The sequence below is a fragment of the Oryzias latipes genome, chromosome 22, assembly GCF_002234675.1.
Source record: "Oryzias latipes chromosome 22, ASM223467v1".
Lineage (NCBI taxonomy): Eukaryota > Metazoa > Chordata > Actinopteri > Beloniformes > Adrianichthyidae > Oryzias > Oryzias latipes.
The window spans coordinates 17,170,639-17,192,267 of NC_019880.2; the positions used below are offsets into that span (position 1 = coordinate 17,170,639).

At 40.4% G+C, this 21,629-nt stretch overlaps 2 protein-coding genes across 8 annotated transcripts in view; one reads left to right on the forward strand and one right to left on the reverse strand.

The window, feature by feature from the left end:
• Positions 1–6,117: 6,117 nt before the first annotated feature.
• Positions 6,118–17,880, forward strand: s100pbp (S100P binding protein). Of its 4 annotated transcripts, none has more exons than XM_023951763.1 (8): positions 6,119–6,214; positions 6,286–6,459; positions 9,707–9,763; positions 11,248–12,140; positions 12,230–12,312; positions 12,584–12,684; positions 16,782–16,878; positions 16,953–17,880. In XM_023951763.1, exons 4-8 carry the CDS (start codon positions 11,250–11,252, stop codon positions 17,083–17,085), a joined length of 1,305 nt encoding a protein of 434 aa, XP_023807531.1. In that variant the 5' UTR covers positions 6,119–6,214; positions 6,286–6,459; positions 9,707–9,763; positions 11,248–11,249; the 3' UTR covers positions 17,086–17,880. The 4 variants fall into 4 exon arrangements, with proteins under 4 accessions (XP_023807532.1, XP_023807535.1, XP_023807531.1 ...); XM_023951765.1 differs by having other exon boundaries at positions 16,785–16,878; XM_023951764.1 differs by lacking the exon at positions 9,707–9,763 and having other exon boundaries at positions 6,118–6,214.
• fndc5 (fibronectin type III domain containing 5) overlaps positions 17,676–21,629 on the reverse strand; it is a 39,310-nt gene continuing 35,356 nt past the window's right edge. For 2 of the 4 annotated variants that reach the window (XM_023951768.1, XM_020713847.2), the window contains exons 4-6: positions 21,227–21,316; positions 21,006–21,139; positions 17,676–20,662 (exon numbers count right to left, since the gene is read on the reverse strand). In XM_023951768.1, coding sequence (XP_023807536.1) covers positions 20,600–20,662; positions 21,006–21,139; positions 21,227–21,316 — 287 coding nt within the window. In that variant the 3' untranslated portion in view covers positions 17,676–20,599. Of the gene's footprint in view, positions 20,663–20,999; positions 21,140–21,226; positions 21,317–21,629 lie in introns of those variants that run through there. The other 2 variants (XM_023951769.1, XM_023951770.1) reach the window with 2 other exon arrangements.

Here is a 21,629-nt window from a genome sequence, read left to right on the forward strand (position 1 = left end):
ACTACTTAACTTCTAGATCACTACTTAACTTCTAGGTCACTACTTAACTTCTAGATCACTACTTAACTTCTAGGTCACTACTTAACTTCTAGGTCACTACTTAACTTCTAGGTCACTACTTAACTTCTGGGTCCTCCGCCATAACTCCGCAGAGGACCCGTGTCTATACACTGTCCACACGAGAAATGTTTCAAAATTCACAAGGTCTTTTGAACTGAATGCTGTTTGGTTCCAGGGTCATTATAATACCAGAACATGCAGGATTACACAAAAAGAAACAAGAAATGAATTTTTTTTCTTACTAAAAGTCATGAAAGAAGACGAAGATTGTTGTGCTTCAGGATTGACTGAGAGTAAATAATTCTCAGGACGTGCTGTATTAGTTTGTCTTTTAATAACAGAACTCTTAGCAGTCTCATTACATGAAGGCTATATGCTTCAACATATCCCAGAAATCATTGCATTTCACCCATGATGCATCTCTAACAATCAGCGTATCTCTACTACTGAGGTGCATTCAAATGCAATTGGAGAAATGTACGCCAGAATATTACAAAGATCTTCTGGATGATTACGTTTTTATTTTCCACACTGCATTTCTCCATTCAGGTCATTAATGACAGCCGCACCGATTCTTAAACTCTCTACCTGCACACGACACCACCGGGTGGGCAACATACTAATACTGTGCGTACGACTACGGTACATATATTTGATTGCCCTACCACGCCCCACAATTCCCCCACCCCTTCCCTCCTTGTAAAACTGTCCTGCTCCCCCATGAATTCTATGTTTACGACCTAACACCAAACGTACCACCTCTCACCACTTTCTTCTAGATAGGATTGTCTGATAAGGTAGGACAATTGGATTATAACTGTAATTTTGTGCTACTGTAAGACCCCCCCCCCCCCCCCCCCCCCCCCGAGATAGGATAGATTGTTAGAATTAAGTCATTTTCTATTGGCGACATCACACTCACTCAGTCCAGTTCCTATTTACAGTCCATGAGCCTCCCCTCCCCCACACATGTGCACAAACCCGCAAAGACACGTGACTTCGAGTTGGTCTGTTTCTATGGCAACAACTGTTGCCAATCAGGAGTAAGCTCATTGGGCTAGGGAGAATCTGTCAGTCAAATATTTGGACCGTTTGAGGTGCACCACATGCTTTTACTGAGGCTTCTCATTGGTTTATTTATACCTTGAATAACTTACAATAAAGATGAAAAATACAAAAAAAAATTATGAACAAGAACATTTTAAAAATGTATCAGAGCAAAAATGGTTATTCTGTAGAATAGAATGACTGAATAATAGCTGTTTTGGGATTTTGGCTTCTTGGTACCGGGGGTTACTTCCTATTTCAAACGAGAGGGGGGAGGGATTGCTCTGTCCAGTTCTCTTATACAGTCAATGGTACACAGACACATGCCCCTACCTGAACCAAATGCCCCTACGTTGCTCCTGGAGGTTTCAGGCCAGCACCCTTGCATGGCAGCACCAGTAGGTTAATGTATATGCATGAGTGAATGGGACTTTGTTTTATGGTGAATGTTTAGAGTATAGGCAAGTTCATGTGGGCAACCCCGTAATTCCTGCCACACAGACTGAGTTGTTGCAATTCTTTGTATTTCCTTATTTTTGTTGTGGAAACATTGCATTCCTTGAAAGTGTCTCCGGTGCACAAATATGAGATCAGATTGCAGAAAAACAAAGGCCTGGGAGTTATTGAAAGTGGATTTTTGTAGTTAAATTCTAACACGCCCTGCTGCTCTGGCTTGCTCTTACTGACCGAACACTGCGTGTTAGAAAACAAGCACAGGTATGTGATGTCAGAAGCCAGGGGAACCCCCGGATGTCTCGTGATGTTTTAATCCCAAGAGAGGCAAAGAGCCAGTTTGGCAGAAAAGGTGCGTCAGAGTGAACAAGGCCAACACAGGAAATAAAAAAACCTTTAAGGTGCTTTTACCTGACCCGCCAAAAGAAGAAAATAAAAGCCCTAAACCCAAACTCCTGATGTGAAACAGGAGAAAAAAGCCTCAGCAAAAAGTAGTACACTTGAAGTTTATTTTAATAAGTATACTTGAGTATTAGTATAACAAGTATATAGAGCATTATGTGGAGTGTAGGAACTATACTAACTGAATGTTTCTTTAGACTAAATTGGAACATTTCAAGTTTATGAAATTCTAAAAGTAAACTTCAATTATACTACCTGAAGTACCTGTAGTATAGACAAAGTATACTTATTGAAGTACACTTAAATGGACTACTTTTTGCTAAGGTTGACCAATATTTCTTTTACTAAACCCACAGGAAAACTCACTCTGGGTGATGTTGGGCGTGACATAGTTAGCAGGTGTTTAAACTGGCTCCTGGTTCAAATCCCACCACTTACTGACAACCATCAGGACATGAGCTACAGCTGTTCACGCTCCACCGCTTGGACGTTTCACATGCAAAACTTAAAAAAAAAACTGCTCAGTTCTAAGTTAGAGTAACAGAATGATCAGTGACCCTCGGTCCCAAGCTGCTTAACAGCGCTTTCACGTGACCAGCAGTGGAGTGCAGCAGGGTTTTTGCATTTCTAGTTCATGGTTGTTGTCAGGGTTCTGACTTTTTCCTTAATAAAAGAGAAGAACCACACAGGAGGTGAGAATTTTTGCTAGACTTCTGCAGAAGGAGAATCGGTCCATCACAGAGGAGTTCTGCCTTCCTATAGTGCATGGAGCCTCTTTTTATTGAAAACTGAAGGTTGCAGACATGAACGTGGGTCATTTAATCAGGAACAGCAGGAACATCACATTCTTGTATAATCAGAACTTCTAAGGTCATTGTTTTCTTACCGAACGATAGAATTGAGACAATCATATTATGATGATTATAGCATGTAAGAAAATTATACTGTAATTACGTAACTCTAACAGTTGTCTGACTCACTCACTACCACACAGTTAGTGCATGAAAGGGCGTTTGCCATTTTGTGGGGGTGACCAAATCTACAATTCCAAAACCCAGTTCCCAGAAGTCTAAGCAAAAAAATAGTGTGCATCGATACTCACTAGATTGGGGGATATTCATTTCAAAAAATGTAGGTAAAATGCGTGGATATGGTCTTTTGAGGGTTGAGAGTGAATTTAGATGTAACCCAGGTTTGAGATGAGGAATCCTTTGACACCTAATGCTGAAAAAAGCAAAGCCATGAACTTTTAAAAGCCCAAAAGTAGGAGGAAAATATCTTCTAACGTAAGATTCAAAAGTCATTTGTCAAACTGGAGGAAACAGACAGATTCCATGAGGATGAAGAAGGGGTTGGCTTGCGATTAGTCATCATGATCTGGTTGGTTTCACTGAGTATTCGAGGAACTTGTTTGGGATTAATATTATAATGACTGAGTCAGACCAAAGGTTTTGTTCCCACAATAATATGAGTTTCTAGACTGAGGATTAACCATCACTGCTCTGCCCCTCAGGATGTCTTTGTCCAGTTGGACCCAAATGAAGTTCTGTTAAGACAGTGATGTAATCAATATGTATAAAATAATGGGGATTACTCCTCAACTTGGTTATTTCTATCATCAAACGACAGATCACTTTTGTAGTTGAGAAGGCTTCCTGTGGGACGTGAAGGAACAAAAATAAAACATCGTTATCTAAAACAATAAGTCTAAATGATCTAAACCCAACAAATCAAAAAAAACAACCTCAAATTAGGCAGGAGCCGATACTGTTAACAGCACCTAGAACTCCTCAGAGACTTTGAAACTAAAAATGTCTAAACAAGCATTACAATATGTACACTGCTTTTTAAAAAAATGAATAAATTCATAAATGTTTCATATAAATACATATCACAATTTTAGGGTACTTTCAAAATATACAGTACAGACCAAAAGTTTGGAGCTCTTCAAGAGAATGCTAAGAGTGTGCACAGCAAAAGGTGGCTATGAAGAACCTAGAATATGACATATTTTCAGTTGTTTCACACTTTTTGTTATGTATATAATTCCACATGTGTTAATTCATAGTTTTGATGTCTTCAGTGTGACTCTACAATTTTCATAGTCATGAAAATAAAGAAAACTCTTTGAATGAGAAGGTGTGTCCAAACATTTGGTCTGTACTGTAAGTAGATACTTTACTTTTGCAATACCCTAGCTTAAGTCATATTTTACCTTTTGTAAATTTAACAGTGAGTCTCTGTACTTTGACTTAAATTCTTGAGCAATCATTCCTTAGTTTACAGTACCTCCAGATTCTGACGTCATGGCGTTGTATTGTACACCAGGCCATTATAATTTCCATGACTTTACTGCCACCTGCTGGTCGTATGCTGGTGTTGATTTCCCAAAGGGAAATGTTTTGATACAATTTTTGATAATTGTTTTACTTTATTTTCATAGTTACACATATGTGTACAGTACACCAGTGCATTTATCACGGTGTATTAAGATGTCGTGCAAATTTAAATAAGCATTAATCAACTATGCACTAAACTAATGGTGTTAATCAATGTTTGATCAAAATAAACATACTCCAATTGTTTTACATGATTTATGATTACTCATTAGTGTTTCTCAATAGAGGCCAAATATTTTTTAAACAAAATTTTTGAAATAATAATGCTACTTGTTATATGCAATATTTTTTTTTTTTTGTGCAAGGTTTATGAACAGGTTAGAGTATGTATGCTTTGAGTTTAAAACAAAATCATCCATCCGTCTTCAGAACCCGCCATATCTCCTTTGGGGTCACAGGGTCACTGGAGCCAACCCAGCTACAGTTGGGCAAAGGCAGGGTTCACCCTGAACAGGTCACCACTCTATTGCAGGGTCGCACAACCACACACTCATAACTCTATAAGGATTCATTGTGTTTTATCAGAATTAATTCAGAAACTATACATGAAAATCTATGAAAAATAAGCATTCAACATCATTAACTAGTGGGGTGGTTGAGTTTTAAACTCTTAATACCCCATTTTATCTCTACAATTGATCATATTGAATCCCATTTCTCTTTCGAAGTCTCACTTGCTTTTACTAATTTCACTCAGTGAGTTCACTTCATCAGTGCAATTTGTCATAATTTTTCTAAAAAAAAACAATCCTTATACATCTTGACACTTATTTTGAAATTCTGCTACTATCTTCAATAGTGGAATTATTTAACTCAAATTAAACAGGGAATAACTTGGTTTTTGTAATAAAACAGTTGCCGTTCTTCTTGCCCTCTTCAAACCTTTTCCACCTTGACTGCATAAAGACTCTTCAACGCTGTCTTTATAAAACTGATCTAAAATCTAGATATTTTTGCAATTATGTTACCAGATCCTGATTTTCAGTGTCGTCGGACATCTTCATTGTTTATTGTAATGCTTTAGGTATCTTAGATTAATAACTCTTTATCTAATTTTTTTTAACATTTACTAAACAGGATTACAAAATGTTCTAATTTCATGTTTTAGCAATTCCCAGTATTCTCCCAATTTATTATCATTCAGTGCACATATCCCAAACTGAAACCTTTTTGAATAAATGTGTTGTGTTATTAGGTAAAGAATTATTCAGCATTGGTCAGATTTAGTTGAACACAAAGGGATGTATGATCATTTAGTTTTTCCAAATGTTTACCCCTACTTGTTTTTCCATTTTCTTTGAAATAGCTACAAGTCTGGATGAGGGCAAAATGTCCAGCAGGTGTTGGGATGTGAAGGTCTCCATAAGCTAATTAGACCAAGCCATGTTGAAATTTATTCAAAAAAAATCCTTTTTGTTGCATGATATGCAATGCAAAGACATCTTAGGGTCTTCTATGGCTTTTTAGCAAAGTTTCATTTAGACAGCCTGAATTAGAGCAATAAATATTTCCAAGCAGAAAACAAAAACATTGATTTTTAACCACTAAAAAGATCCGCTGGTCTTTTTATATCAGCGGTTATTATATTTCAAATGCTGAAATTATCATTACAGGTGGCTATTGCTGATTAGTTTGAGGCATATGTAAATCATACTTCCTTTTCCCATAGATTTTACCAAAATGACTTATCTTAAAGGAAAATAAATCAGTTAACGGAACGAAAGCTTTTATTTTGACATACGCAGACCGCTAGTATTTGCTCTTAGTATGAACTCCAAAGAACACTTATTTTGAAAGAACACTCCAGAGAAACACTTTTGTAAAATGCCGACCAATTAAATGGAAGCCCGCTGGTAAACAAATATTAGAATTAAAAATAATAATTTAATCGATTTTTAAAGTTCATATGGCTTTTTTCTTTTAGCATATTTTACTGTCCAGCCACACGCATAAACTTCGCGGACCACGAAGGGGCCAGTTTTCCATCCCGTCGCGCCTTTTTGACGGCAGGCCTGCGGCCGCAGAGCAGATCTTCTGACGTCTGTGCCTGTGTCTGCCTGGGTTCAGTCTTCTTCACCAAAGCGCAGCTTGTTTGCCGGTAAGTAGGTGTTCACTTTAGCTGTATTTCATTCGTCAGTGTGCGGCATGAGAGCAGAAGGATAACCCCACTGGGTTTATAGCCATCCCGTTTCAATATAAACAATAGACAGGGTTAGCTAGCTAGCTTCTTCTCCTCTGCAATGTTTTCATTTGGCCGAAAACTAGTTTAAGTGCAACCTTGGGGAAAAAAAAACATTTACAAGGCTACATTAACATATTGTGTTATATAAATGCATTACGTGCACTGCAACGTATTTAGGCGGATCTTATTTGCTAACTTTTTCAGTCCGGTTTAACAGCTAGCGGTGTGTCGACCCGCCGCCATCTTCTTCTTGATTCGGCCCCCATAAATTTGACGGATTTTGCTTCTGTTTGTTTCTTTTTTCAATATAACTGGTTGGCATCCACGAAGAAAAGAAGGAATGCGCAACAGACACTTTAATGTGATCCAGGGTGCCTCTAATGGGGACATCCGATTTTTCAGCACTGGACGTGTTGAAGAATTAAGTTTAAACTTGAATGGCGCGCTCCTTCCTTGGGTGTGCTCGTGCATGTGCTATAGACCAGTCCTAAATTCCGCCAAACTTAGATTAGAACCTCTTAAAAAAATCTTCAATCAAGGTGAGTAGTTTTTGGACCTAAAATTTGGTTTTCAGCATTTTTCACATTTAACATGTATTTAGTAGTTTCTCCTTAAAATGTTGAATCCAGGCTAAAGCTACAGCAACTGTTAGCATGAAGATGGACGCAAAAAAGTTTAACTTGGAGCCAAGAGCCTAAAATATGCTATATTTGTATTTTTCTAAGTATTACATTAAAAATGCATTGTATGCAGACTATCCATCACCAAAAATACGAGATATTATCTTAAGGTAACATTTCATTATTTTGGGTTATAAAATACGAAACAAACAACAACAATGAAATAAACTTGGCGTTTACATTTGAAGGTAAGTAAAAACAATATTATCTGTTGCTTTTTTTTCTTGTTCTTTTAATGTTAAATTTAATAGCCGTCTTAAGATCCTAATATTGTTTGATGGTTTTGAACATAAACAAACCTTGCATGCTGTGAGAATTGAGATCTCAATAAAAGAGAATTTCTTAAAAAAGAAAGAAAATAGGAAGTGACTATTGGCACGTCATTTTCTAAATGCTTGCTGCCAGTGCTGAACAGTTTTCTTGGCCACATCCGAAGGAAAGGTTTATGTTAGAGTTACGGCTACAGTTAGGGTTAATGCACCAAATGGTTCCTGAGTGCGGCTGTCTTTTTCTCAAATCCGGAGAACATATTTCCCACTCCTAGGTGCGTGAAAGCGAACAGAACTTTAACTTTAAGTTTAACTTCAAATACGTGCGGCCAAAAACAACATTTGGCCTTCGACGCACCTAAAATATGTGCGGACAATGCAGCAATGTCCATCTTGGCTGCACGAGTTACGTGAGTTTTTGTGCTGGTCACATGAAAACGTGCAAATAATGTCAGCTAAAAAAACAACAACAAACACAATGGGACTAATGATAGTCCCATTTTTTAATAATTAGCTAGATTTAATGACCCCCTACGATGAAAATCCTGTTTTTGACATGTACTTGTGGCATTTTTCTTATGAAAGAGAACAAATGTAATAAAAACATCATTTAATTTTTTCCTTTCTAAGTATTTCTTTTTTCAATTCGCTGTCAATCAAACTGTCACAAAGACGCTCTGTTTGAATTCATGAGGGGTTGTGATGTCATAATGGCCTCTCTGATCTGCCCCGGCCAGCGTGGACACGCCTAGGTGCAGCAGAAGAGAGGGTGGCACATTGCTGGGTTGCCTGCACATATTGTTAAGTGCGTCCATGGCTGGATTTTTTTGTTGGGCGCACATATATTTAGACTTAAAAGTTAAAGTCCCATTAGCTATCACGCTCCTAGGTGTGTGAAATGTGTTCTCCACGTTCGTGTTCCCTCTCTAACTGAATTTGAAAGCTTGCTGTCCCGCTTAAAAAGAAAAACAAGAATAAAATCAGGGGATCTTTTTCATTATTGCCTCGATTAAAAAATAAGAAAACCATCATAAAGTTCTGGAGGCCCGAGCCGGCTGGCTCCCCATCCCGCAGTGGGTCTCTGTCGGGCTGCCAGCTCGCCTCCCGGGAGCCATCATAGTGATCATGATCGCTCCAGGTCCATGAGCCCTGTGACAGACTCCAAGGTGTACCCGCCTTTGCCTAACAGTAGCTGCGCTGCTCAAATGTTGCTGCCAGACGGACACGCAGGACCTCACATCACGTTTGTACTGACTTAACATTGAAACTGGCCGACCTTGCTGCGCAAATCGCGTTCGGTGTGAACGCAGCTTAACCATAACCAGTAATCCTGAATTAAGCCTGCCTTTGGGTACTTGCAGCCAAGAAAAAAAGTTCAGCGCTGGCCTCACATATTTGGAATGATGTGTGAATAGTCACCTTCTTTTTGGCATTTCATTTTATTTGCTGTGCAAGTGAATTCAACAATCTGCATGTTATAGCATCACATCAGTTTTTAGCCACAGCCAGTGCTGCTTGTTGGTGCAATGTAGCCTAAATTATAATGTCATTCAAATCATTTTACATGGCCTTATCAAAATTCTTTCTGGTGTGTAATTTTACTAAACACACATTCGTTTTGTCATTCCACACATTGTTCAAAAAGACGTCACTTCTCACCGCTTCTTTATGAATAAAAATAAACTTTTTTTTATAAGAAGAATTGTCATAGGCGGACTTTAAGCCCACTGCAGCTTTTTCACCATTTAGTCGTTTTTGTGTTTGCTTATGTTTGTTTGTTGGGCCTTTTCTGACTCTCTCTTACCGTTTTTTTCCTCTGCTGTCAGTTTTTTTTGTTGTAGTTGAACATCTAATCAAAAATCAAACAGTAAACAATAAAGCAACATCCCAACAGCAAGCACTCGCCAACCCTCAAATTCTCAGTATGGACCTTCTTCAGAATTCAGTTTATATCAGGGGGGTCAAACATGTGGTCCGTGAGCCTTATCCGGCCTGCAGATGGTTTATTCTGGCCCCAGACGGGTTAAATGTGGCCCCTGAACCAAAATGAGTTTGACACCCCTGATTTCTAGCCTTATTTATGTTATTGTTTAGGGGAGTGGAGTACTGCTGTTTATCTAATGATTTTGAAAAAATACAAGGTACAACTGTCTTGTAGATGATGAATGTTTTTTTTTTAAACCCGTTCATGTTCTTTACCTTTTCGTGTTCCAGATTTCTGGATTTCAGTTTCCTGAGGAGTAATTTAACTGGTGACCCAACAATTTAGAAGTGAGTAAATATTTAAAAAAATGTTGAAAGGTGTTGATTATATTAAGGATTTCTTATTTGAATATTGATATATGAATGCTTTTATTTTAGTTTTAATTGAACGATTTAAAAAAGAAAAGAAAAAATGTATGTCAGACTATAAAGACACCATTTTTCATTATTTAAAATGAGTGTGTTATTACTGCATTTGAGGCTAGGTTCCATAGGATTGTTTGATTTTTACAGTTTGTATATTGATCCTATAGTACGCTGGGTCACCCAAGGCTTCAATAGCCAAGGCTGCAGCCGGTCCAGAATGCAGCAGCCAGATTTATTTTTTGGGTAAAGAAGTTTGACCACAAAACACCGATCTTGGTCTCTTTGAACTGGCTGCCAGTGCAATAGTTGGTTTTTATTCAAATTACTTACTTAATTACTTTGAAGTCCCTGGCAGGTACGTCACCTTCTTACCTCTCCAGTCTGCTTTTAAAATAGTCCCCCCTAAAGTCCTCACGCTCCGCCGACCAGTTTGTGTTCATGGTTCCCAGAACCAAAGGTAAGTTTCGGGGGACCGCGTTTGCTGGGCTGGCTCCTAAACTATGGAATCCGTTGCTACCAGCAATAAGAGAGAGAGGTCATGGTCTTAGAGAGTTTTTAAAAAAGGCTTTAGCATACGCCTAACCCTGTTGTTATGCTGGTTTGAATCTCTGTTTTAATTTGGTTTCATGCTTTTTATTTATATTTAAGCCTTTCTTTCTACCTTTTTTTATTTGATTAGGTTAAATGTTAAGATTTCTTTTCTTTATTTGCTTATAAACCCTTCTGATAACTTGTAATGTGACAAAAGCATCAAACACCTTCAGCTAATGTTGTGGTTTAAAATGCATCCATTGGGCAGCTGTATTCCAATATAAACAATTCTTTTAGCTTATTATTTCATATTCGCCTAACTAAAGTCTGCCACCTTTTAAAGCAGCAAATGTAAGAAAGGGAAGTCAAAAAATAGTTTTTCTATCCGATGACTTCAGTTTACTTTGGTGATCCTTGTTTCTCATCCTAAATATAAACACAACATTCTTTTGATTCAAAATGAAGGAAAAAGATCTTAACATTTAAATGTAAGAGACTGACAAGCAACTAGACACTGTTGTGAAGCAGTAAATAAGTGTTTGTTCTTCAAACTTATTCTAAAAATAAATTGCTCTGACAATAGTTAACTTATTAGCATCGGTTTGCTCACTTATCTACACTCTGAAAACGTGGTTCAAGCACACAATGGCTCTTGATTTAGTGTAATGTCAGCAGTGGTAAAGGAAAAATATAAACATAAACTCCAAAATTTAATTAGGTTAAACTACAAACCCGTTATTTTTTAGCATTTGTCTTCAAAGCCAAAGAGCCAAACTGGAGCCTCAGGCTCTGATCCAACCTCTTCAGTCTTTCTAACTTGTTCCTGAATGATGTTCTCAGTTCTTTTTCCCTTCTTCTTCTGCTTCCTCCTGCAGGCATGGAGAAATACTTGCAGTCAAACAGTCTCATTCCACCACCAGACGAGCACCTGAAACCTCTCTCAGTCTGTTCCAGAACGGTTACTTGCAATCAGAAGGGCGGCCCACTCCCACCGAAGCCCAGACAGTTTAATCATTTACAAATCAAGGTGCAGCTGGAGAACAATTTGGCAAAAAAACGCAAATTGGACGATTGCGGTGTGGACCCAGACTACAGAAGTCCCAAGATAAAGGCAATAAGTCCAAATGCATTTTCTCCAGACCTCGGTTGCTTCATGGACTACTCCAGCCCTGCAGGATGGGATTCAATGTCCACTTGTACCCCCTCCCCCCCCGAGCTGTATGAAAAAACACAGGCTCCAGTGAGAGATCTCCGAGAAGTTCTTGACTCTCCACTGCACGTGAAGCACGTGGACCTCAGGTGCACGCTGGATTCCAAATCTCTGAGTCTTGCGTCTGATTTTGACAATGATGTCGATGACATCTTCTGTCTTAATCCATTGAGCCAGGACGAGCAGAAGAAGCTTCTTCCTGTCTCATCTAATGTTGCTGATGAGGGATGTCCGGCTGAAACCGAGTCTGAGCAGCAGCTTCACCAAGAAGCCCAGCTGTGTCCGCAGCGCTTATCCTTTCTAGACGACGATTTGAGAGAAAGCCTCAGTCAGCCTTTAGCAGAGCCGGTGACTTCTACTGTTACCTGCTTGGAAGAAGCTGTTCAAGAAGGCTTGGATATCGGAGCGCCAAGATTTGAGTCATCGGTTTGTGAGGGAAGTCCTGCAGCGGAGCACAGGAACCTGGTGTCCAAAGTCCAAGAGGATTCGTTTTTTGTTGACGATTTCAGCGCCACAGGTGACTCCCTCTGGGAGACAACGCTGCCCCTGCAGGTCCAGGTAAGTTCAGCAGGTACTTTTTCTTTTGGTTGTAAATTGATTTTATTTAAAAATGGTGAGAATCCTTGCCGTTCTTGTTTTTCTCTTAGGTGAAGTCCAAAGTGGTGGTGCCAAACAAGCTGACATCTCAACCCAGCAGTACTTTAAAGGACTCCTATGGACGACTAAACAGGTTCAGAACTGTCCGTCCTCAAGGGTTGGACTGAAAAGTGGTGTCATTCCAGCTCATGCCTCTAGGGGGAGCTTCATGACCATGTCAAACATTACTTATGGAACACAAGTATCTTTATTTTTCTATAGTCTTGCTTCTCTGTCTTCTGTAGATGTTTTTCTTTTTTTTTTTTGAATAAACTGATATTGAATCAACCGTTAAATACTGTATGAAGCCCGCCATGTTCAGGTAGAGATGGCTTTCATGGTTTTTGTTTTCTATGCATTCATAGGCCAAAAGTCTACAGCAGAAAGTCGGAGTGGGAGCATCAGAGTCGACAGTATGTCTACTCTGTGACCAGTCACATGATGGAGAATCAAGGAACAACTCGAGGTAAGAAACCCGTGGGTCAAAGGTCAAAGCCTGCCAACAATATTCACCACTTTTCCATATTTTGATCTTTGTCCTGTCAGCAGCTCATAATGATAAAATATGACATGTTTGTTATAATTATGGGATGTCATTCAATGCTGTGCTAAATAGATGTTTCGTGATAACAGTTAGTTTTACTGATCATTGATCATGACGGGGGGGGGGGGGGGGGGTTCACGGGGTGCCGTGAGAGATGGTCAGGTGACTAATTTTCCCAAATCTATAAACATTTATGAGCATCAGAATATCCGCTCCATGTTCATTAAATAAGGCTCAGGTTTCACACTGAGTAGTTTGCTGACGCCTTTAGCTGTTCAAAGTAAATACACAGGATTTCTCAACATCTTTTGTGTCTTTCATAAGGAGGGCTAGGAAAACACGTCTGTGCAGAACCGGGTCTAATGATCCGTGATCCGTACGGATCATCCGCTCACCCCAAGTAGCTTCCTGTGGGATCCGGTGTCAGACCGTGTAAAAAGTGACTAAAATAATGAAGCTCAGAGACGTGAGTCTGTCCAGCATCAGCACCACTGCTATTTACTACATCTCCCACAATGCATTGGGTTAATGTGTCAGCGTCTCTTACAGCGCAGCTGTTGGCGGTCATGAACCACAACAAACACAAACATCTGTTCTAACGGTTTGCAAACATTCTTGATGAAAACAGTTTATTTCTCCTTCAAGGTTTTTGTTGGAGAACAAAGGAGTTTAAGTCAGAGATTCCAGTGTTTGGTCCAAATCATCTTCATACAAGAAAGAAAGACCTGCTTTTTTATAATGTCTGATTGAAAGACACATTCAGCTTCAGACTTCAAGCTCTTTTGAAAATGTTTAAGTTGTGTTTAATAAAAGAAACAGCATTAAAGTGAAGTGTCCAACAGAAACATTTAACGAAACTGAAACGATTTAATCACCAAATATAAATAAAACATTTTTGTTAAAGTTACATTTTTTAATCCATCAAAAGCAAAACTAACAAAACTTCAGCGTGTTGACTTGAACTTGTAAACATGAATACAATGTTGGTCTTTTTTGCATAAACTTCATCAAGCATGCTGTGATCATGCATTTGTTCAAAAATTGCTCTTGCACAAAAAAAAAAAAACCATTTTGGTTTTTGGGAGGTTACATGAAATTGCATTTTGATAAACTGGAGGGAAAACAACAACCTGGCAGAATTTTCAACAAATTTAGTTTAAATTACTGTAGAAAACTATCACAACTTTTTGGAAAAACAGCTGCAACTTCAAATGTTTTCTGCCTCAATTATTACAAAAAAAGAGTGTGAGATCGTGGAGAGACTGTACATCCATTCAGACCGTAGAGTTTCTCTATTTTCTTCATTTTTGGTTGCTGGTGTGCCTCGTGATTTATGTCAAGGAAAAAGTGCTTCGCTCAAAAAAGGTAATAAAAAAAACACTGTTTCAAAGGACAAATCGTTTAAACACAATGCATTGTGGTCTATATCCGCCAATGTAGGGGGCATTGATGCATATTGGTTTTTTGCAGAGACTTGTGCGAAGTGTCCTGGGCACTGGATTTTGGAATTGTAGATCTGGACATCATGATTAATGGCGAATGGCCAATAGTAGGGCTGGATATCACCAAGAATTTCCAGAATTGATTCGATTCACCTATTCGATTCAACTATTGAAATTGCATGGTTTACATATTTAGAAAATAATCTATATGGTTTGAAGGTATTCATCGGATACAGTAGTTCACATACTGTGAAATTGTAAAAAGGAGACGCTCCAGCAAAAATGTGCAGATCCTTATGTTCTGCCTCTCCTGGAGGCCGTTTCAGTTTGGCCACTAGGTGGAGCTCACGCTACAGCTTTACACCACAAACCAGAAGATTTAAGCAAAAAACTGCATTTTAGACCATAAATGGTTTCTATAAAAAAAGGTTTTCTTAAGAGTTTGGAAAATTCCTGCCTGTGAGTATATAAAGATGTTCATTCAGTCAGCGATGTATGTTTAGGTCAAACAAGCGTTAGCATCCTATAGGAAATTCCATTATACATTAGCATCAAGCTAGCAGACTATGGCTTTACTGCTGTTTTACGTTAGATCATTGGAAAACGAAAGGCATGAAAAATCGAGCTCTGCTGTTATGGATTAATTATTGATTTATTAAGCTTTAATCGATTCAGATCGATTAATCTATTTTATTATTCCAGCTCCACCATATAGTACACTAACCAGAGAGTTGTGAGGGAATTTGGACACAATCTTGAATTAATTTTGATTTTTTTTTTTAACTACTGTTGTCCGCTTCACTCCAACTTCAATTGTAGTTTTGCAAATTTCTCTAAGCAACAGCATAGAAATGTATGTTTTTAGCCACATTTCAGTAAAAAAGACTTTCTTCTTTAAATGCTTTGTGAACTTCATTTTTGTTTGTTTTAGACACCAGATTGTTGTTTAATGATAATTTTATAAGATCAAAGCAGGTCCAGGTGCTTTAGTAATTTTTGGGAGCATTCTTTATCTTGTTGTGTCCCGATGAGTCGTGGTTTGTGTTTAATCCAAATTAGGCTCTTCTCCTTAATCTGAGTAGCTATCATAAGAGGTCCGGTCATCATAAGGTTATATGAGATTTAGGGTTGTGCCGATGGACGATATCATCGTCCATCGTGATGGGTGACTGACATCCCGATGGAGAGACCACCATCGTGATGCCACGCCCCCGCCACGTTGCGAGTCGACACCATAAGCCGCGGTTACATGTACAAAATATCTTGATGGGATCAATGATCGGATTAGAATCCAACCGTGTACATGGGCCCAGAAAAATGTTCTCAGAATATAAAAACGTTCACTAAGGTCACACTTTCCGTCGGAATAAATCATTCGCACATGCGCAGTAGGGTTTGAAAACCGGAAGGATATAAATTCCGCCGAGCGGCTTTTTTTTCAAACTTTATTGAATGTAACAATTCAATACAAAACAATGTTAAACAGCGCCGAGCGGCTATATACATTGACATGTCAGCTCGGTAATATACGAGACGATCTTCTAAACCTGCTTTTAATAATGTTACGGTTATTATGAAACACCTGTTCGCTCATCATTTGAATTTTAATCCGTGTGGTCAGTGCTTTTTCTGAACGAAGCCAGGATTAGCAGTATGCTAACACGGGCTAACAACATTAGCTTTGGGTGGTGCTGCTTGCTGGCTGCACGTAAACATGTAAGAATAACATCAGCCTTTATTTAGTCGGGACACGACTGGAAACACAAATCCACGTCATTGTTTGAATGTTTTCTAAGGACTGAGCGACATTTCTGCTTTGAAGCTCAAACCGCTGTGTGTGCTGACGATCCGAGCTGTGCTCAGACACACACTTTTAGACCCGGTTCTGAGTTCGGTTGCTTGTACCCCTAGAGCTGTGGGACGGATCGCAGTCTTAAATCTCCCACACATAGCGCTCATGTAACAAAGCACCCCCCCCTTCCCCTCAAACACAAAGCTGGAAGTCCGCGCTCCGCCGGTCCACTTTACTAGTGAAGTGCGGGAGTGGACCATTTCTTTTCTAGTTTGTTTGTTACTTTTTTTGTTAAAGTCGCTTCCCTCAGTTTATACTGGATAATCGCGGATGAGTCATTAGTTGGGAAATAAAATGAAAAAAGCAAAAAAACGAATATGTAAAAATACCCCCCCCCCCCCCCCCCCGACGATGTCATCGTCCATCCCGATGGTTGACAGCAAACATCGTCAACGGCCAATTTAAGGGACATCGCCCAACCCTAATGAGATTAGATTTAGGTTGGATTACAGTTTTTGCCCTAAACTGTGTCATACTGAGTTTTTGTTTTTAGTAATAAGAAGTGTGTTTCACAAGTGACAGGTGTACTTCAAGCTACCTGAAGATCAAACAAGGCCATGAAAAGCTGCAAAACAAATCCAAACTCTATACTTTAACATCCATCTTAATATTCTAGCATTATCATAACCAACATGCTCCTAAACTACAGTTTTATTTATTTTTGAATCAGACAGTCTCAAAGTAGACTTAGACGTTTGGATGTTCTTTTTGTTCTTTTATCTGAGGAGTGATGACTGAGCTTCTGGACCTGATGACCAGCGTGTCGGGACAGAGCGGCGCCCACGGCGCCCGGTGGCAGCACCCCGCAGACCTCACCTGCAGGTGTGTCATTCGTAGCTGCATTAAATGGGCTGGGTCGCTGAATTACACACCGGATGGTAAATGTGTCATTTCAGGAACTATCAACGGCGGTTTAATAAGGACACGCCCCTGATGAGCCTCTGTGACTGGCAGCGGAAGAACCAGCTCACCTACAAGCGCTTCTTCAAAATTCCCAAAATCTTTAAACGATGTTCAACGGAGCACTAAGTTTGAATTGGAGTTAGTTTTATTTGTGTGTGCATGCCTTTTAATCGGTATTGTTTCTGTTTTACATTTGCATGTTTTAGTGAGTTTTGTTGTAGGAATAAATGCCAAACTGGGCTTGTTTTAATGTTTGTGAAGTGTTGTGTTGCCTTGATTAAGGGTTGTGTTTTTCTGCTGTTTGTCGTCGTGGCTGTTCTGACCGCAGCAGGAGCGCCGCTCATGTTCGTCCTCTGCATCATGGAGTGCGGTTGTTCTCCGGGCACGGCCTGCGTTGCTCCTGTATTGATGCGAGCGGCGCGTTCGACTTTGTACGCTTCCAGTGATTTGTTGTAGCCTCATTGATTTCCAAGCCATTATAAATTCTGTTCTCACTTAAAAGTTGCTGACTGCTTTTTCCCAGAAGCCAGGCAGCTGGATGAGTTTTCCAGGACTCCTCCAGAGTGACACCCCCACGCCGTGGGGGGAGGAGTCTGACAGTTGAAGCCTGATAAAGTTTCAGCTTCAGGTTGTTTTGCTCCACCATGTTTCAGTTTTTACTGTAAAAAAAAAAAAAGCAACTTAAAAATTTCTTTCTAAAGAGTCCTCAAAGTCACTTTTGATTGGAAAATATTTGGATATATTTTATTTCATTGAAGCATACACAAGTAAGCATACACTGTGGTCTTCATGACTCAAGTTGTGATCTTGTGCATAATATTTAAACCATGCTAGCCCTCATTAAGCAGTGACTGTTGAACACTTCACACGAGGAGTATAAACTTGTTGACATGAATAAAGCAGTTTTTCTTCTAAACCATGCTCTTTGAGAAGCTTATACTGGTTTTTCCCACATCAGAACCTCATGTGTTTGATCACAATGCTTGGTTTCAGATAATCAGACTAATACAAAATACACACAGAAGGATTAAAAAATAAACATCCTCATGACGAAAGAGTCCGAGAGGGATTCCTGACCTGCTGGAATGTGGCCTTCTGAAGCTACAGTGGTTGACAACGCGTGTTCACAGCCATTATCAATGAAAAGTCTATGTAAACGCACAAAAACACAAAAAAGGACCGGAGCCAGATTTCCACTACTTTGACATCTTGCACCAAGCCTCTTCTAACTGTAGGTGGTGGACATGAGCTCGTAAACGGATGAAAAAGCAGAAGAAGCCCCTCCCTGCTTGTCCAGCGTGAACACCATGGGGTAAACGCTGAACGTGCGTCACATGCTCGGTGTCTTAGCTTGACGGTTCTAGTGGAAAATAGAAAAAATACCCCATCGACCTCTCCAATCATCTTTTGATCTGTTTCAGGAGTGCTTCCAGTCGTCTTAACTATGTTTATGCCATTTTTAGACAAAAGTTTTTAAAAAACTGGTTTTCTAGAACATAGTTTCTGCAGAGCGGCGGGACATTAGGTGTGGAGCGGCCCCGCCCCCTTTCCCTTCCCTGTTGGTAAGAGCTCAGAGCAGGGAGCTCATGGCCCACTCAGCGTATTTTCTACAACACAAATACAATCTTTTTTTAGTCACAATCATTTGTTGATGTTGAGCTTCACTTTCTTCACATATGTCCTCCATCACAAGAACATGTTAAAACCACCGTTGATCGGAGCAGGTCTTCAAATACAACTAGCTCCCTACGGCTCATGTTATAAACATTTAGAATCTCAAGAGGAGCAAAACAAAAATCCTAGCTAAAGTCGCAGAAGCTTGAAGTTCCCTCAGCTCTCTGCTCACACGCCTTTGTTGATCTTCTGCCCAAAAAAGAAGTAAACATGCAGATTTCTCAAATGTCAAACTTTGTTATTCGCCTTGTGAGTTTGAGAATCTGCCACAAAATCGAACCCCCATTCAAAGAAGTACAGTATTTATGGGGGGGGGGGGGGGTAAACAAAATGAGGTGCTGAAGAGAAGAACAATAAATACCAGCTGATCTGAGTGAATGTGACTCAAGAAACTACCGTTTATTGAGCTGCTGTCAAATTCAGGTTTTATTTTTGGGAAGAGCAGAGTGCTCAGAAGACGGATGGTCTCAGTAAAGCCCCGCTCTGCTGGTGGAGCACATTTCCTTTTTGAGGGCGGAGTGACAGTGTGCTGCGTCCGTTAGCTCTCAGGCACATCCTGCATCTGTTCCTCTGTCACTGCATCTCAGTTCTAACCCCGGACCATCCATGCTGAAAGGTCCCTCTCACTCTCAACTCCTTCGGTCCATAAGTCATTATATATTAGAAATGCAAAACCAGAATACTGTAGTCGTATAACGTATTTTAGCAAAAAAATCCCTCAATCCTAAACAAGAAAAAATAGTATTTACACTCCAAATGCATCATATTTCATGGTTTTTGTTCACGTTTTCCATCAAAACGTCAGTTTTAAAGGAAATAATAGTAAATGTTGGAGATGCAGGGCCTCACATCTTATTGGAGAAAACAATTTTAAGGCAGTACTGCTGTGGATCAGCCCTCTGACATTTGTTCTGTATGTCATATGGCAACAAGTGAACCGCCTGAAGAGAGGGGAGTGTCAACTCAAATGTCAACTTTTAGTGGAAAAAGTTTTGATAGAAGCCCTTCTAGGATGTCAAAACGAAGTCGGAGGGTCGCAGGCCCATAACATTGTTTCCTCTTTTCTGTTTTTTTTTTCCCCATGCGAGCTAACGTAAAGGAGTATTAGCCAAGGTCTCATTTCAGTCATGCTAAGAGGGGTAGAGGTTCTTTTTTCTTCTTTTGTTCACAGAGTAATGGCTTCCTCTGCTTCCACGGAGGGGCCGTTATTGCTGACTTAAGGGATCTCTTTGTCTCTGCAGAGGCAGGATTCTGCTCGCGTCCTCAGAGCCCGGCTCACGTTTAGGGTTCATTAATTAGATAAATGGACTCGGTCCCAGAAGCAGCTCTCCAGAATGCAGTGAGATCCTGTGAGGAGAAAGACACCAGGAGATACTAAAGGGCTTGTTCAGTCCGTGTGAGGAATGTTTGAGGAAGTCTGTCTTAAGACGGATGAGACGGATGAACGTTAACCAGACCGATCCAGACGTGGACTCTTGAGGTTTCATTTCCTTGATGTTTGATGACTGGATGGCTTTTACCGTCGATTCCTCTGCCTTCCAGTCTTCCAGGTGGGCAGTAGAATCAAGCTTAGAACCAGCACATAAAAGTCAAACAAAAGACAGGATTGAAGGCGGTGCAACAGTTTCATCTGACGGACTGAAAGGTGAAAGAGGCAGACGAGTGAGGAGTTGGTTCGGGTCCCTGCGGTTGCTTTTATCACAGTCTCTCCTTATAGCAGGAGCACCTCCCCCAGGTTAAGTGGGAGCGTGGCCGAGCGGTCCAGCTTCTCTGCTGCCGGCGCCGGTCGACTGGACCTAGCTCGGCCCTCCAGAGTCCTGCGGGGCGCACCTCAGGAGCCGCCGGAAAGCAGGAGCGGCGTGGCTGAGAGGCTGCCCAGCCTCATCCTGACGAGCAGATGACTGAAAAGGGGGGGCTCCCTTGTCGGCGTGAGCTCCTTCAGGTAAATAGAAGACAATCCTGGTGGTCACACCTCAATGATGTTGACTGATGGCATCCTGTTGTTGTTGTTGTTGTTTTTGGGGAACTGCTGGAGGAGAGAAAAAGGCATGAAAAGACAGAACAGCAGGAAGGAACCCAAAGCTTCTTTAATGAACATGAGGATGCTGCTGATTTCTGATGCTGGCAGCCTCAAAGTGCAGGAAATGGTGCATCGGGTCTGTCTGCAGGCATGAGCATGGCATGGCGTTGGTGCGTTAGTCTGATGCCGTGGTGAAGCGGCCGGCTCTTGCAGTGGAGCTTGAAGCTGACACTGAGATGGCGCCATGATAACTGATAACGTGGAGGAAACAAAATCCAATGGTGGCCGGGCCCATTCACCTGCTGCTGAGAGAGAAGGAGGAGGAGGGGGGGGGGGGGGGGACGGGTTATACCTTACTGCGCAACAACCCCCCCGTTGGGTGCTCAGGTGTGCTGCACTCGGACGAGTTTTTGGCTTTGTCCTTGTTGTTGTTGGGCTCGTTGTCTTTGATGATGTCATACTGGCGACAGAAGAGGGCGATCACACCTGCAGGGTGGGTTGGGACACCAGCACAGGTGGGGTCATCGAAAGCTGCAGGGGTGTGGCGGAGACATGAATGGAGGCGGTCCTCACCTGCCCACATGATGAGCACCACCACGATGATGATGAGCTCCCCCGCCCTCAGCTGGCTGCTCTGGCCCACCTCCTCCATTGTCACCTCGTCTGAGAATTCAATAAAGAAACAAAAATCACTTTAATCAGAAAACAAAGAAACCACCTTTTCACCTTATCGTGCTATTTTTTTCACATTAAATCCTGAATTTAATTTAAAAAAGCAGAATATTGACTATAATGTATTCACTATAAACAATACTGTCTGCTTTTTGTGAGAATATTAAAGTGAGAATATTTTCTTTAGTTATACATTACAGGGTTTTTTTATTCTGATTATTTTCTTTCTATTTTTAATATCTTATATATGTAAAAGAAAAGCCGTCATGTATAAAACTTTGTAAAGCCCTCTTCCACCTAACAC

Bases quoted from the DNA above. Each gene is read 5' to 3' on its own strand.
- s100pbp (XM_023951764.1), top strand. From the start codon at position 11,250: ATGGAGAAATACTTGCAGTCAAACAGTCTCATTCCACCACCAGACGAG. The intron at 12,685-16,781 runs GTAAGAAACCCG...CTTTTATCTGAG, and splicing joins GAATCAAGGAACAACTCGAG to GAGTGATGACTGAGCTTCTG. The intron at 16,879-16,952 runs GTGTGTCATTCG...GTGTCATTTCAG, and splicing joins CCCGCAGACCTCACCTGCAG to GAACTATCAACGGCGGTTTA.